The sequence below is a fragment of the Branchiostoma floridae genome, chromosome 13 (assembly GCF_000003815.2).
Source record: "Branchiostoma floridae strain S238N-H82 chromosome 13, Bfl_VNyyK, whole genome shotgun sequence".
Classification (NCBI taxonomy): domain Eukaryota; kingdom Metazoa; phylum Chordata; class Leptocardii; order Amphioxiformes; family Branchiostomatidae; genus Branchiostoma; species Branchiostoma floridae.
In genome coordinates, this window is record NC_049991.1 from 7578417 (window position 1) to 7595941 (window position 17525).

Here is a 17525-nt window from a genome sequence, read left to right on the forward strand (position 1 = left end):
CAGCAGACGGAGCACGGAGTACACTGTGCGTGTTTCAAGTTCAGCATGCTTGTTTGTTATTTGGTACAATGGACTGAGTACACAGTACGGTATTACTACTGTATACAGTGTGTGTGGGTATATGCGTACAAAGATAGCAACAGCGATTTCAACAAAAACTCGATGGCCTATCGCCCATGATATGCGTTGGTCATGCAGCCATCGTCTGCATGGTGGCGCTTGCCCTCATCACCGTCATGCCTGAAAACGTTGTATATACAAGATACATGTCTAAAAATGGGAAAAGAAGAATAGATAAAAGAATGTTCCAACTGTGACGTAAAACTGCATCCATCAGCTCGATAATAGTATGCAAATCACTAAGATATGTAACGTCACATCAACGTAGGTGGGTGTAGTTCACGGTAATTGTCGGAGTGTGAAGGCCGGGGTAAAAACACACTCCACTGTTCAATTGTTGTACATTCTAAACCTTGAGTACTTTCAGTGAAGTATAGATCATTAGAATGCATCGTTCAGTTGTAAATGAACTGATGGCAAGCATGGCAAGATGACTAAAAAGCGTATATTCACTACGCGTACGCAAACCACAATCAGAATGAGGGGGTGGGGGTCATTGTATCTATCAGACGGTTTTGAACACTATGAATGACGTCATTTCTAATTTTGAGTCTTGATTGGGTAAAGGCGGGGAAAAATTCTGAGTTTTGACTGGCTAAAGGTGGAATATGGCTACAGAAACAGAAAGTTTACTTGAGGAAGACTTGAATATTGCAAAAATAGTGTCCACACAGGTTTTCACACGTTAAATGGAATTTTCGTACACCCCTCTTTGAGGTCACCAATGGTTTGTCCCAAACAAAAGGTGATGACTTACGTGCACTGGATTTACGACACACCTGCATAGAAAGAGAAGGAGGTGCTTGATATACACTGCCGTGAACACAACTTCTTCTACTGTAGAATGGAGACAACAGTCTGTGGTTCGTTTGTTCTAGTTTTAGCTGCTTTTGTCTTTTCTGGGCAACATGTCGTTGCTGAGAATGGCTTCACCCACCACGAGGCTCTGGACGAAGAAGGGAAGTTTCAACTGTTGTGGAAGTTTGACGACGAGAAGATCGAGTTTGAGGCCCAGGTGCAGACGACAGGATGGGTCGGCTTGGGTCTGTCCCCGAACGGAGGTATGCCGGGATCAGACATCGCTATCGGATGGGTCAAAGACGGGACTGCGCATCTAACGGTGAGTCAAAAATATTCCCGTCAAAGATAGAAATTGTAGACTTTCTTTGTGTTGATTTCTGTGTGACTTAACGTGAACGAAGATGTGTACCTCGATTTATACTTTAGCGGACTGAAGGAATGATCTTACGTTGGAACCGACAAAAAATATAGACGACATATTTCGTAGAGCATCTTGTATACATACTTATATCAATGACATACAATGACCTGGTTACATTGGTCGTACGGTTGTCTTACGATTGAAAACTGATAGCTTTCTAGGGGCTAGTCGTGAATGTGACTTGCAAATTCCATCTGTCTTGCTACGGAAACAGACTACTGATTGTCGGTGGTTAATTCTGTCAGAAGCTGGCTGGAAATCCGACGATATCAAAATCGTAAAGGTGGGGTCACACTATTGGGTCACACATGCGTATATATTCAAGTCCGTTTGAGGTGCGTATCAAGCTCTTAGTCTCTACCAGGCTCCACAGGTCGCGCGGAAAATAGTACAAATTGGACAAATATAGATACATAACATGCCAGATGAGTTATGAAGTATGGTTAGCGACCCAGCTAACTCGTCTGACATGTTACCTGTTTACGTTTGTCCAATTTCTATTATTTTTCCAGCGACCTGTGGTGCCTGGTGGAGGCAAATACTCCCATGCGCGCCTCATACGGACTTAAATATATACGCAGGTGTGACCCTACCTTAAGACGATCGACCTACGCCGTAACAGAAGTAGCTTGTCACGAAAGTATTATGCGTGCGTGACTGAAAAGGTGACTGCGCCATTGTCACCTTTTTAGCACACATTCTATAGGTGTATTTACCGTGGGACAGACGTGGTAACTTGACCGCAGGAGCTTTGTAGTTAAGATGGCTGACTAGCTGAGTACAATGGTACCTGCACCGTCAAAAATGTCACGGTAGATCTCAATGCCAGGCCCTAAAGGTGCACTCCCACCGCACTTGCGTCAAGCTTGCGTCACTGCGGGGTTCGTCCACTGCGTTACTGTTTTGTTATTTTCTCAGATTTTTTATGATTTAGATATTGCGTAATACGTAAAATATGACTTAGAAGACAACAAAATACACAAAACGTAAGAAAATTCGTTCTCTATCTCTGAAATTCGTCAACTATCGTTCGAACCCCGCAGTGACGCAAGCTTGACGCAAGTGCAGTGAGAGTGCACCTTAACAGGCACATCGGTCCGTTTACACACTCATAGACCGATATAACATATTCAGTTCTTTACATTCATTTAGTCACCATAGAGTTGCTTTATGTGTAAGGGGGGAAAGAAAGAATCAAGACAGTAAAAGAACAATTTTCAGAGATTTTCCTCAGACTGGCCCAGACATTCAAGACGTAAAAGCAAACAACGAGTACATTGTATAGAATCATAGTTTTACGAGACTTATGAAAGCCTACAAGGGGAAAATACGTTTCCAGAATATTACGTAATAGGTAATTTCAGAGTATCAAATGGTGTAGAATTTTGGGGAGAATAGAGGGATATTAACCATCGAGATCTTGAAGACTGCCGTATATTTGGGTTGTTAGGATGTCACTGTAGCTCAACTGGTAGCAGCCTCAGAGTTGAGTTCCTGGTAAGTCTGGGGAAGGGCGTCTCGGTTGGAGTTGCACTCGTATTTCGGGGGTCGCGTGTTCGAGGAGGTCCCTCATCAAGTACGTTAAAGGAGTGTAGCAAGCCCTCCATGGTTACAGATATACTAGTATGCCCTGCTATAGAAACAGCTTGGAAAAGTGTTGATCTAGAGCCATGTGCCACTAACCAATACAGGTTGAACAACAACAATCTTTACATGTCACTAGAATTGACGTTTATTTTGACAAAAACATTAGGATCTAAAAGATCCTAAAACTATTGAAAATGAAATTAAAAGTAAACCAAAATTAAGCATTTTGAAGAATTATCTTGCACTGAGACATGAAATAAAGATTTTCAATTAGGTACATGCGCGCATAAAATTCATAATTGAATAACAAAATGCCATTGAAACTTTTACAATGCATAATGATCAATTGTAAATATCAAATCGTTTTGCATCTCCAACTATCCTACTACGAGAACATATGTTCTCTCGTATTGCGGTGAATTTAGCCTATTCTTTGGTTTTGTTCTCCATATACAAGCACAAGGAGTAGAGCAGGGAGTCAAACCCATCTTGTATCTCATGCAGGTGTTTGGCATTGTGACTTTAAGTACAGGAAGGAGAAAATGATCTCATGAATGAATGAATGAATGACTGGTTTATTAGCGACAGAACATGCACGCATATACATACCATTGCAGCCATGAAAGGCTGAATTGGGGTATGAAACATAGACATTTGTTAAAAATTTCATTACTATTCGTTCAATATTGCTACAATAAATATGAATATATCTCATAAAAATAGATCGTCGTTCCTGACTGTCCATCACAATTCATTTAGCAGTTCGACCAATGATAGTGTAGTTAAACCCATGAGAGAGTAACTGGACATTTCTGTCAAATATTTCGCATTTTTCTTCTGTTTTGTGATGCAATTCTACATTTTGATAGAGGTTGGCGGACGATGGGATCGATCTTTTGTTAAAGCGTGAAGCGCAGTGTGATTTCCTTTCACCTAAAACACTTTGGTGAAGGTAGGAAGTCATAATGGGAGAGTAGGATTTTCCAAAAAGCAGGCGTTAGAAGGAGAAGAAGAATGAGACTTTTGGCCTAGCGGACGTGTTCATTGAACCGAATCGGCAGCCGGCAGATTGTCTGCTGTGTCCTTGACTCGACAAGAGTGCAGCAAACCGTGGTACCCGCTTAGTGAAAGCATATGCAGCTTTCTTGCTTAGTGTAAACACACAGCGAACGCTTCGTACATGCAGTGGATATATGCTTCATTACCTAAGAATGGAGGATGATATGTTGTTTTCGGTAGAGTGCGTTTGTTTGACCAATGGTGTATTGACAGGACATAGGGCCAAACTGACTTTATTTTATGGATTACTGGATTACATTCCTGACGTTCTCATTGCTTTTCGCCTGTTCTCCAAAAAAATGACCTCCAAGGAGGTTCGCACAAGTCCGGAACCAGAGCCTGACCGGACCTCGCCGACTCATACTGCCGCAAAAGGCCAGCATGTACCGGCTTCTCGCAAAACTTGTTATGTACTACCGCAAAACGTACTATAATAGTACTCTCATCACGTTCATACATCATTCTCAGTCCTTGGAGTCATATACCTTCTAATAGTGTACTTCTTTGATCGTTCTTGTCATTATATTTCTTCAGCTGAGATAAAGAAAACACCCTTCTTGTGCCTCCGACAAATAACGACCTGTTGTTTCTTTTGATACACCGAGGGTGTCCAGTGCCCGGAGGCCAATTTCAAATGAGAACAATTGCACAATGGACTAAACATCTCGCCCTATAGGTCGTTTGGGGAGGGTGGACTACCAGGTCAACGTTCTAGCGAGCGAATATAATGTTACAAGTACAAGACCTTTTCTAAGTCAAAGCAGAACAACAGAAGAGAAGATACATGTAGTAAGTTGAAGCGGCAGAGATATCAAACATTCGCCAGATGACGTTACTCTTTACAAGTTTATACAACTGACGTATTCTAAATACGTTCTCAATGACAATGCAAAAGCCGATGCTATTGACAGAATGCTCTTGTCAGTAAAACTTTTCGCCACCATTGAAAGTATGACTGTATATGACACAGTCCCACCAAATAACGTCTCATTCATAAGTTTTATCACTATATTGCAAGTAGTAGAAAAATACGTTTTAACACGAGCATGATGAAGCAACCGGAAACCTCCTTATATTATTCATTGTTTGTTGAGCACATTTTCTAGCCTGAGTAACAGCCTGGTTACTAGTAGTTTACCAGGGCTCCCATTACCAGGGGTGAGTATGGGAGCCCCAGTAAACTAACTGGGCTGATACCCAGGCTACACATTTTCCCTATATCATTAGAAATATTGCCAATGACCAATAAACCATACGTTCTTTGTTTGTAGCAATTACAAACTACACTTTGTCACTCCCCACACTGAAGGCACTTTTTCGCTGTTCATGTACAACCGCGCCACTCAGAACCCAGGATTGTGAAACATTGCCTGCTAATTTCTTCAGTTACAAACAAACTTTCACAAATCTAACTTTTGAGCTCAGTTGGGCTGACTAAGGCCATGTTGATTTGATTATATGGATGACATCACACGGCGCGCGCATCAATTTTCGGCCGTTTCCCGAAAAATGCAAAAATGAAGTTTTCCACCGTACTGTAAACCGTACAAAGCAGCTTCAAAATAAGCAAATGTATGCCGTGGATTGCGAAAATAAATGTCGGAAAACGTATACTAATGTCAAAGAACACCCGGAGTATAATTTAATGAGAACATAAACGCCTGTTTCAACTCTTCTTCTTTCTGTTTTGTCATCTTACTCCAGGATCGGTTTGCGGAAGCAAAGACACAGCCCCCTGTGGACGAGAGTCAGGACTGGGAGCTGGCGTCTGGGAACGAGAACGGGACTCACACCATCCTGAGGTTCAGCAGGAAGCTGACGACGTGTGACGACAAAGATCGCGTCATCAACGAGGACACCATGCGAGTTCTGTGGGCATGGCATGACGACGACCCCGAGGACGAGTCTGGTGTGAGCGGCCCGGCCTACCACGGGGCCAACAGGGGAGCCAGAAGCACTGTCCTTCTCAGTAACATCATCGCACCGCCAAACTTTCAGGAAACAAACATCACAACAGTTGACCTCTTGATGAATAACGTAAGACATGCGTTGACTTTTTTTTACTTTTTGGCGACGCCCAAGGGACGGAGACATTTTGTGACGTTTTTGGCGCCTTGTATTATTTTCATCCCGTTTCGATTTCTTTTTTCTACTTCAGAGTGGTAAATTTTAAGATAAAATAAGTGGCTATGTGTAAAGATACTTGCACAAAAATTTCTAGGTACCAATGTGAAATATTAATTTTTTTGTTATAATGGACTCGAAAGAAGCATGCGTAACCGTGCGAGTTTTCGGCTGTGTCCAGTTTCAGTTAGTACTGGAGTAGAGGTGAATGCATGTTCCCGATACTGGGTACCCGTGCACATCCCTAAGCGGTTAAGCAGAATCTAAAACGTAACCTTTGCCATTGCTATTCTTTTCAGCTGCAGCGTACGCAATTCAATCTGTAACGCTCATGGACATTATAAGAACATTGCATTATCTATCACCTTTCTCTTCTTTTCACTTGTAGAGGATTTATGGGTCTATATTTGTATCCAGGTCTCCGTTCCTGAACAGGACACAGTATACTGGTGCCGTGTGTTCCAGCTGCCAGAACTCCCCAGCAAACACCACATGATAAAGGTATCAATTTTACTGCAAAAACAACTTTAGTAACTATTGATAATTCTATAAAATCGATTTTTAACGATTAATTGATTTTAACAATTTTTAAGAATTGATTTTAACTGGCGATAATTCTTGCTATTTTGGTGACGCCTCAGGGGTGAGCCTAATTGTGTCTAATGCTTGCCGCCGCTTCCCTTTACAGTACGAACCCATCATCACCCCTGGTAACGAAGGCGTGGTTCATCATCTGCTGATCTACAGCTGTCCGGCAGACCAAAGCGTCACTTTTCTGCCAGAGGAACATCCGGGACATCGGTGCTACTCTCCCAACATGCCTTGGGACTGGTACGCATGTTATGGCGGAAGCCTTGTGGCGGCATGGGCGATTGGGGCTGAGGTAGGGACAGGATAGTACCTATCTATTACTTCCTTAAAGGAGCTATGTCTGATTGTTCGTGTTTTTTTTTACTATCTTATTGTACAGTGGTATGTGGGTTGATTTTGACAAGAGATCGTATATCTACTTGTTCTCACCATTTTCCTAACTTTCAATTTCACTGGTGCAAACTGTCTTAATTCTTCGATTCTATCTCCAGGGTATTGCGTTTCCTGAACACGTTGGGTTCCCAATCGGTGGCGCAGACGACAGCCGCTATGTACTGGTAGAGATGCACTACGACAACCCTCACCTGGCATCAGGTCAGAACCTAACAAAGATTCCTCTCTTTTTTTGTTCTAGGTTCTCATCAACATTTTCAATGTGACATTTCTCCATTTTATTTCATCTTTATTAGTACTAGGTTTAATTGCATAGATAAGGCTATAACACTTGATAATGGCATAATCACCCATACTTTGTGTTAAACCTTGCGATTAATGCAGATAAGGTACACGTGGGGTGTTAGCACTCACATGACTATGACGTAGTTATTTTCCGCCATGTTGGATGGTTAATGACCCCCTCCCCGAGAGGCTGTAACTGTCGGGCTGGCCGCCGCTAGGAGCGCGATTTAGTCAGGCTGGTGGTAGTGCAATTACTGCTAGGGTCGTGACCAAGCAGACTGGGTCACTCCTATTATTCTCGATACGTGCGATGCGCACTAGATTTAGATAAGTCTGTCCCTTCTAGGATCAATCCAGCATGGCCACTGTGACGTCAAACTGACGTCACCCCTATTGACATTTCATTTCCGTCTCTTCCAGGAATACGTGACAGTTCGGGACTGAGACTGACGCTCACGCCTGAGCTGAGGGACAACGACCTCGGCATCCTGGAGGTCGGCGTGATGGTGACCAAACTCCACGTGGTCCCGCCTCGCGCCGAGGGGTTCGTGTCCGCCGGATTCTGCAACACAAATTGTTTGAACGCGGTGAGTACTTTTTTCTTATCACCACATGTAAGACTAGCACATGGAAGAATATATCTACGGGAACACAGACTCCAAAATACAGACAAGAAAAAATATCTCCCCGTAAATTAGTAGCCTCTTTCATTGACCTCATGACCTGGGCTGTCAAGTCTGACTTACGACTAGTTCTGCCACCTCTGATCTGCTCTTCCTGCACAATTGTCCTCTGTGGCCTTCTTCCCTTTCTCTTCCTGTCACTCTTCTGAAAGTGCACTGAAACAACCGCCTATACACATCAACACAAACACAAAAAAACACAAACATCGAAAGCATGACCCGGCACGCACAACAAATATAGCCTTGGTGTTTTTGTCCATGAACCTGGCAAAGCAGTACGGAAGAGGAGGCGAAGCCTGCCATCTCTGATATCATGCTTACGTTTACCTGTACATCATGAACAGTTCCTGGAAGAGCTGGGAGAGCCCATCCACATCATTGGCCTTGAACTTCACTCCCATCTACTGGGGGTGAAGATGAGCGCCAGGCTGATCCATAACGGCACGGAGACTGAGATCGCACGGGACGACAACTACGACTTCAACCTGCAGTTCTTCAGGATGCTGAAACAGGAAATCACCGTCTATCCGGTAGGTTATATCTCTGCGTTTTTTACAGTCCTTACACAACTACCATCGTGTGTGTGTGTGTGTGTGTGTGTGTGTGTGTGTGTGTGTGTGTGTGTGTGTGTGTGTGTGCGTGTGTGTGTGTGTGTGTGTGTGTGTATGTGTATGTGTGTGTGAAGAATCCAAAGCATCGCCCCTACATGTGGACAAATATCTTAAGCTAATACCTAGTACGTAGCTTAAGTGCAGTATATAGTATATAGACTTTCAGCTTTCTAACATTTTCTTTGTACTTTTTCAGGGTGATACCCTGCTTACAGAATGTACTTACCGCTCCACGCAAAAGGACGAGATTACATTTGTAAGTACTCGGCTGTTTAGTAATAAATTAAATCTGTCCAGTTTTAATTAGGGGTTAATGACCCGCCCCGAGGTGTATATGGTGTCATAACGCCTGGTCCTTTGCTATGTCTCAGCCTTTTTTGACCTGGATGTATTTGTTCCAGATCCATGCAGAACCCGTTTCAGCCGCTTCCACTGCAGCTCTTGTGATAGACTTGATTTCCTTCCTTTTGCACCCTAGCACTCTCAACCATTTTTGAAAGGATGTTGCAGCAAAACCCGGCAGCTGACCTCAAATGGGTAGCATGAAGCTTTCCACCCTCTGTCTTTACATACTTCACACAACTCTGCATACTTGGTCAGCTTCCTCTCATGGGCAGCATCTACATTGTCCTTCCAAGGGACAGTCAATTCTCCAATCACCACTTCTTTGGAACTTTCCGACCATATTGTGATGTCAGGACGGAGCAAAGTCACCGCAATCTCTGCTGGGAAGCTCCCTTCACCCTCTAGGTCCACTCTGACTTGCCAGTCATTTGCAGATGAGAGGATACATGGCTTTAGGCTGGTGTCATTATTCCACGGCGGAGCGCCGTGATAGTAAGGGTGTATTCACAATTATTTGTGTACGATCTATATGTAACAAGTTTAAAGCCTAATGGCATTCAAAAACTACTGTTTTCTGAAATGTTAAGTAACAAATCGTCTGTGCCGGTACATGACATGATACATTCATTTGTTATTGACATTTACAAAATTTGATGCATTTTCTTATTCAATAAGTTAAGCGCTTATGTTAGTGTGACATCAGCAAGAACTAAAAGGTGTCCGGTAGTCGTTGTCGGCCCCCATCCCGGTTTTGATGGTTGGTCATTTTCCTCTGACGTATGCTTATGACCTCTAAAAAGCTTCGGACCAGGTCACGTGGCATGGGCTTTAGGTCATTTCAACTTGAGAAGGATCAGAGGACTGATTGAAAGCTTGCTAGTACTTTGTGAAGGGAAGTAGCGTATGAAATCTTGATAATGATTTAAAAATACATCTTGTCAATCGTCTGACAGGGTGGACCAGGAACACCAGATGAAATGTGCGAGACCTTCTTCCTGTACTACCCGAGGTTCAACCTGACCTTCTGTGACAGTCTGCCTAACTTGTTCAGCACTGCTAGCTTCGCTGGAGTGGAGGACTTCGACTAGTACGTGTCTCCCAAGTAACACTTTACACTAATAATACTGAACATAAGTGTACTACGTGACACGAATGTTCGTCTGAGTTTGTCAATGGTATTATGGAAAACGTTAAACCAGTGAGCCTTGGTTATACTATGCTCCAACTCCAAGAAAAAGGACATTTTCGACCAAATCACTCAGGCTTATTCAGGTCCCCGACCCAGTCGTCTGGACTGTCACTCGTACGTGTGGCGTCAGGAATGGGTCCCCTTTTCTCAACCTCGACCTCCAAAAACTTTGGGGGTCGCAGAACACGTAGAGTATTTATCTGCGACTCCCGTCCCCAATTTAAGTTCGGGTATAACGTTAATGCTGTGTGTCACATTACGTACTTGAAAAGACGGTAGTTATTCTTCTGTCCACAACAGCAAGGTAAAAACTTCAGTTTGACACGTGTTTTACGATTTGTTAAAGTCACTGGTTGAAGAATTATTCTACTAACTTACTCAAACGTGACTGATATTGATAAACGTCTTAAACGATGTCGGTAGGTTTTTCTTGATATTTGTTTCCATACCGACATTATTAGTACTGGCGGCCAACGCGGTGAGATTGTCATCAAGGCACCGGAGCGCCTGGTCAACAAGTCGTTCGAAGAGGTGATGGAGGAAGTGCCGTGGACGGACGAGAAAGCACGAGACTTCTCCAAGTCGCTTCTGGATAGCCCACTGCCCTTCCACACCAGCTGTAGGGCCACCTACCAGACCGCCGTCAACACTGTGAGTTTTTAGGGTAACGGTAACAGTTATTGAAGCATAGAATAGCATGAAAGTTCATTTGTGTTTGTAAGATACATTATAGAGCCCACCGAACCCACCCTCAGCAAAGACGGGGGGCGACATAGGCATTAAGTGTTTATGACACCAATGACACCAGAGTACAAAGTTTTTTTTTAATTATTCACAAGTGGAATTCTGTAAAAAGACGGCTGATTATGTACTGGAAAACAAACAATCCCTTTTTGAGTTTATTACCTCATTTAAGCACCTACCAGACTACCATGAACACTGTAAGTTTAAAGGAGTACTAAGCTCTAGAAGCGAAAAAAAATAATGACCATGCAATTGCGATAAGCGCTTGACGTTCATTTTGGTAACCGGTCCACTTCATTTTCCCCATCGACAACAGGGCGAGTTGAGCGACTCAGCCCCCTTCCCGCGCGGAAACCGGACCGTCCCCGATGACATCTGTAGCGGGAGGACCCCGTCCGGGCAGGCAACCACCCGCGTACCGGCGGTAGGGACGGGCCCTGGGCAGGCAACGACCCGTGCGCCTGTGGTCGGGGATGGTTCCGGAGCATCGCGTTCCGGCCTGCCTGCAGTGACAGCCATCGTCTGCATGGTGGCGCTTGCCCTCATCACCGTGTAGAAACCGTAACACAAGTGTTACAAACAAACCATGCTGGTTTTGTTTGGCAGTGACAAGTTTTTTAAATCATTTTCTATGGGAAGTTTATATTTTGGTACGTAACGGTGTAAATATGGAAAAAGAATTATCACATTTTGAGGTTTTAAGTTCATGAGCTTTAATTTAAAGTTTATACAGTGGGTGTTTCATCTATCTAATGTTGAATACACAGCACCATCAATAGACCCATTTCCTGTGCTGGCGGCCATTTTGAAGAGTCATTGTTTGTGGCCGTGCATGTAAATCAGTTCTTTTCTACAGAATGCTTTTTAAAGTTCAATATAATTGTTTGTTAAAGGTATTTTGATGATTGTTTGATTCTTTACTGGAACATTATTGTGTTGGTGTGTGACACGATGTAAGTTAAATGTAAAAGTTATATGGAATATACTTTGCATCGTTGCGATAATGTTGTATAGAGATACTTTTGTCAATATCTATAAATGGAGAGATACTATTTTTAGAATCATTCTTTTTATATTATATTCAGGTAAACATATTTTACAAGATTAATAAAAAAAGCAATGTGATATTTGCATATCTTATGTCCCGTGTGTTCATTGGGCTCTCTCTAGGAATAGCCATTACCTCGGAGTCCATGTATGGAGGCATTGTCTTTGTGTGTCTGTCTGTGTTAATAAGTAATAATAAGTTTTATTGCAAATTCTTGCCCGAGGGCTAATTGCAAGTGACAAAAATGACATACAGATAATGGTAAACAGTATAGTGACTACTCTAGTCTAAGTTAAAGATGTAACTTATGTGTCATTATGATACAGTGTCAGTAGGTGGTGAGTTGGAAGAGGGTCGCAAAGGCCAGACGTGCAGGAGTGACAGAAAGTAGAGGTGCTAGAAAAACATTCAAGTACGATTGCAAGAAAGATCCTTCCGTCACAAATCTTTTATTATGATAGCAAATTGTGTGCATTTTTTGTTTGTTTTGTCAAGCATGAAAATATCAAAACGGTTTGTCTTACACAGATGATTCATACAAACGATATTCAATCTCATCAGGTTCGTTGTTAATTTGAACTTTCTCATTTTCCTCCTTTGTAGCCGTGAACTCGTTGGCTCTCTTTCTCGCACGTTTTCTCCACGTGAACAGAAAAACAACAACAATAGTCAACGTGATAGTGGCCGCCCCAAACAGTTCTAACGTCTGCGGAGTGATATGAACGACGAAGTACTGTACTACGTACCCAAGGACCGTGCTAAGGCCCAACATTATGTACACTGTCGCCGCTTTCTCTGTATTGAGGCCAAGGTAAAAACACCCCACCGCCAATGTCAAAATCACACCTTGTCCTATAAGACTGAACACAACTTCTAATTCGAGAGTCCATTTCGGCGTTGATGTGAGGAACATGACAGGAATAATGAGAATAAATCCCCAGCCCTCTGAAAACACAATACATGTGAGTTTGGCATTACTTTTCAAATGCTTCCTGTTTAGAACATCTACGAATGCCAGTACTAGTGGGTATAAAACAGCAAATATGTTCCCAACTACATATGCTGCATACGGGTCGTGTATAAGCTTTCTAGATGTTTCTCTCTCAGTTGTGGTAGTATCATTGTCAATTTGACTTGTGTTGCAAGATATTATGTTTTCCGGTAACGTGTTATTCAGGGAGTTTGCACAGGATGAATCTGAATGTTCTGTCGACGAATCGAGGGCTGGTCTCCCGCCGAAAACAATCATGGCGACTCCAGCGATTTGGAAGACGATACCGATGACGTTTGGCCATCCCGGGGCCTCTCTCATGATCAGCCAGGCCACGATCATGCCAAAAATGGGTGCCGCGGCCCCCTGACTGATAGCCAATGCGTTCCCTGCAATAAAACGGATAAAATTATTGTTTTGTCAATGAAATTATAAGTTAACATAATAAAATGCGTATATAAAAAACAAGGAAACGTAATCCCCATACATTATTTAGACTTGAGCCAAAAATATAAATGAATAAATAAAACACACGTATCTTTCAGCAACAACCTTTCTTGGTCAACAAAGGCCATACAACCGAAGTCTACCTCTTATCCAATTTCCTAGGCAATGTATTCGTGCAACATTCGAAATATTTTCAGGACGATCGTAGTATTATAAAATGCCCCCACCCGGAGGCGTCGCCAAAAATCACGGAGTGACACTAACAACGATACTGCCTTGAACAAACTGATATCGGGACAACAGACAGATTTGTTATCATTTACTGATTGCTACAACTGTGACCACGAATGGAGAAGATTCAATGAGCATAGAATTCTTTATGCAATAAATAAATTATGAGGATTTCTATTTTCAGCCTCCAAGTTTACCTGATAAAGCGTCAAGGCCAGTCTATTGCCCGAAAGACATTCTCAGTCGATAAAGACAATCATCACTCGTACTCACCCGGTGGAATCAGAATAACTGACAACACCAAAAGCGTCCCTCCCAGAGCTCTCAGTGCGCCGTTAACCACCATGAGAACAGTCTGCTTCCAGTCGTTTCCTCGCAGTGGAACTCTGAAGATCAACGCCAAGGGAACGAACAGGGCGAGTTTACAGAGCTCGTTCACCAACACCAGCTGGAACCCCGGCACACCGGCGTCTGCGGCCCGCCTGCTCAACACGGGGCTCACGGTAAAACCTACCGCAGCCGCCAGCGATGCTAGGAGACCCTTTCCGTTGGATAATCGGCTGTAGAGTTTCGAAAACCATGCTCTAACCATCGTGGTTGTGCTTGCTTTTTTTCCTTTCGCCGTTGTGGAATTTGACCCCTGAACTCATGATATAACGGGGGCCGCCCTAAGACGGTTCCCGTCCTAAGGGACTGTACGATATTTATCAGGGGGGGAGGGCTGGTGCTGTTAGCGGGGGAGGCCCATGTTAATTTTTTTTGAGGTGGGGGGAGGGCCATGTTAATTTTTTTTAGATAGGGGGAGGGCCATGTTAATTTTTTTGAAAGAATTGTTTATGCTCTTTTTGTTTTGATATCTTGACATGGCCCTAAAACTGTTAAAATAAGCCTTCTGACTAGCCTAAAATGCAAGAGCTTCTGGGGGGGCTTTGCCCCCTAGGCCCCCCAAAGTGGACCAGAGTTCCCGCCAGGCATACGTCATTCCGTCTACAGACTTATTTTTTTCTGGAAAGACGCACTCGGCTCGGCTGAGTTTCCCAAAATATTTAAGTTACAAAAGCGGTGCACGGTAAATATGTGAAGAATCCAAAACTATACACTTTATTTTTTATTTAAAACATTTCTTTCGTTTCAAAAAGACAAAATTTGTGGCAGAAAAAGGGGCCGCAATATTGTTGTCAAGTGTCGATCGAGTCGGCTGTGCACTGGCATTGGCGTCCGTAGCACAATTGGCGCGGCACGCCCCCCTCCCCAGACGGACTGTCGATCGCAGCGCCCAACACGTCTTTTCTGGCTACTCCTTCAAGACTACACCGGCACTGATCACTGCCAAAGATGCAGCAGATCGCCCTCCTTCGTATAATGTATAACGTTCTTGGTCTACTCTACTCTATGTAAAAAGAAATCCAGCGGTGAGCCAAAGATTTCACGCCGAAAACGGGGTTAGCTGAGGTCGCACGAAACAAACGCACGCTCGTTGAAAATGACGTCGCGGCCTTGTAAAACCCGACCGATTCGATAAATGATAAATTTGAGTAAAATCATCGGGCAAAATAGAAAAAAAACACAAGTTGTGATGGCGCCGTTTATTCTATCCTCTGGAAAAAGTACTAGCATTTGATGCGGGAGGGCGCAACATCGATCGCACGAGGTAGGCATTCTTTTAATATTCAATGCCGGAAAAAAATTGGCAGGATTTTTCCATGGGCTGACGAACTCACTGGCTAGAGCCCTGTTTGGAAGCATCAAAACCCCAAAATTTTCATATAGACATGACTGGACAAATAATATCCGGGCCAGATCACGGACTGCTGATTCCCCGAGCTTATAGTTATAACGTATTTTTGGGGAGAGGGCGGACGTCGATTACTGAAAAACGGGAGTAAAAAAGGCAACCGGCATCCAATCTCAAGGGCATAATTTTCCTCTCAAGTTGCAGGAAATTCTGTTTTAGAGGGTTTGAAAATCCAAATTTTCCCGGGGGAGCATGCCCCCGGACCCCTGCCCCGACGTTGTGAAAAAATCCTGGCGCGCCCTTGTGCCCTGACGTCTATATTAAGACTATTTTATCGTTTGTTTTTCTACCTGTTTAATGATGCCTGTCGGGGGGAGGGTCATGTTGATTTTTTTTAGGTGGAGGGGGAGGGTCACGTTAAATTTTTTTGAGATGGGGGGGAGGGCCATCAAAAATTTTTTTGATCCGACTGCCAATGCACCAGCCCTCCCCCCCGATAAATATCGTACGGTCCCTAAGACGGTACGGATTTTTTGCTGATCTTATTATCCATAAGTACACCGTGTTTGTTACCACTGACTATGCTGATTACAAAGGTAAATAAACCAAGTCCATGCACACAGCTTTGATTTGCATTCCAAGTATACTTTAACATATTTACTTCATGTTTTTTAAAAAACAGAATTCTAATAGTAATGTTGACAGTGCTGAATCTCGGTCACCGGCCTCTGCGTATTGGCAGCTCGTGTCGCTAACTATACGAACTCTTTCAAGCAGTCACACAACTGCCATGATACACATAAATAAAGCTCCATAAAACACTATGAATATGGGTCTTTAAATCTTTGTTGAGTAGAAAAGCAAGCAAAAGGAAGCGACATAAACATTGCCGCCATTGTACTCCCAAGGGAGTGTGGCCGTGAAGGTGGCAGACTAGAGAACGCTCCAAAGATTTATTTGACTGTAACAAATGATTCGTGCTGTCTATGAAAATAAGACTTGATAGAGAGATGTAGATGATATTTTCATATAATCAGACAGAGTTTTGTTGATGTTGGCGGTGTCGTTTTTTCGCACTGTTTTTTTTAGTCGGGCATTCACAATCAGTGCATTCAGCCCATTGCCCGTAAACACATCAGCTGAATTGTTCTAGGTACAGCCTTCCTCATGTGAGACAAGAAGTACATACAGTCACGATTTTAGTGTCAAAAGAAAGCTAAAATATCATGCTATTTATTTTTTTCTGTGTACTTAAATTAACCACTTACTTCTGAAGAGAGCAAAATGTAAAAAAAGCGTACCAAGTTAGGCACACTGTCCAGCGTAGCACAAAATTGGAAGGTTACATACACGAAATTGTCTTACAGTATTTGCCGCTTGTAACACGCAGCGCGTAAGGTTCATGAACCACATGAATGCATTTCTTATTCAAGTATGTTGTTCAAATCTATGTGTAAAAAATTCAGTCATCAAAATTTGACCACTCTCAAGCAACTAGCGATGGAGCGCCATGAGTTTGAGCGCAAGAAAAAGCGTACCGTGTTGGGGCACCTCCCGTTATATGTAAACAAATCATGTGGACAATTTGGCGCCAGGTTTTATCCATACCAGGACCTATCGAAGACTGAGGTGATTTTATAATTCAATCTTTCCAGCGCTGATAATTGTGGCTTGTAGCACACTGGCAACATTTCAAGATCTAACGACTTCAGCATATACTGACTTGTTTACATTGTGATGCTATTGCCACAATGTGTTTCAGCACGAAAACCGGGCGCAAACCAACGACAAGAAATGCCATATAAGACTGCTTATAGTTATAGCTGGTATTTGAAACTTTAAACTATTATTATCAGACCAAATAATTCGAAGATTATCAGACTTACATGAAATTGACCGGTGCCGCTACAGGGTTTAATGGTTCCAACTGCGTATGGCTTGTAATACATCAAAGGTAAGGCCCCTAACTTGTGGACAATATTTCACTTGACGGTTATCTAAATTGTTAAAAAAGCTTTCTTTTTGCGTCTATAGCTAATTATTTGACATATCCACAATACACTTTGGAGCTACCAAGGACGTTATATCAGACATTTCAAGGCCACACAAAATTTTGGTAT

At 43.0% G+C, this 17525-nt stretch overlaps 2 protein-coding genes across 2 annotated transcripts; one reads left to right on the forward strand and one right to left on the reverse strand.

The window, feature by feature from the left end:
- The first annotated feature begins 871 nt into the window (after positions 1–871).
- On the forward strand, positions 872–12017 carry LOC118428822 (DBH-like monooxygenase protein 1 homolog). Its single transcript, XM_035839044.1, has 11 exons — positions 872–1240; positions 5693–6025; positions 6530–6613; positions 6801–6995; positions 7195–7297; positions 7802–7968; positions 8409–8594; positions 8872–8931; positions 9974–10107; positions 10671–10860; positions 11270–12017. Exons 1-11 carry the CDS (start codon positions 965–967, stop codon positions 11507–11509), a joined length of 1968 nt encoding a protein of 655 aa, XP_035694937.1. The 5' UTR covers positions 872–964; the 3' UTR covers positions 11510–12017.
- A 425-nt stretch (positions 12018–12442) lies between these two features.
- On the reverse strand, positions 12443–14326 carry LOC118428828. Its single transcript, XM_035839051.1, has 2 exons — positions 13944–14326; positions 12443–13381 (listed from the first exon to the last, which is right to left on the reverse strand). Exons 1-2 carry the CDS (start codon positions 14260–14262, stop codon positions 12522–12524), a joined length of 1179 nt encoding a protein of 392 aa, XP_035694944.1. The 5' UTR covers positions 14263–14326; the 3' UTR covers positions 12443–12521.
- Between the last annotated feature and the right edge of the window lie 3199 nt (positions 14327–17525).

Coding starts and splice junctions, on each gene's coding strand:
- LOC118428822 (XM_035839044.1), top strand. CDS start 965: ATGGAGACAACAGTCTGTGGTTCGTTTGTTCTAGTTTTAGCTGCTTTT. Junction 1,241..5,692: donor ACGGGACTGCGCATCTAACG/GTGAGTCAAAAA, acceptor ATCTTACTCCAG/GATCGGTTTGCGGAAGCAAA. Junction 10,108..10,670: donor GGAGTGGAGGACTTCGACTA/GTACGTGTCTCC, acceptor CGACATTATTAG/TACTGGCGGCCAACGCGGTG.
- LOC118428828 (XM_035839051.1), bottom strand. CDS start 14,262: ATGGTTAGAGCATGGTTTTCGAAACTCTACAGCCGATTATCCAACGGA. Junction 13,382..13,943: donor AGTTATTCTGATTCCACCGG/GTGAGTACGAGT, acceptor GTTTTATTGCAG/GGAACGCATTGGCTATCAGT.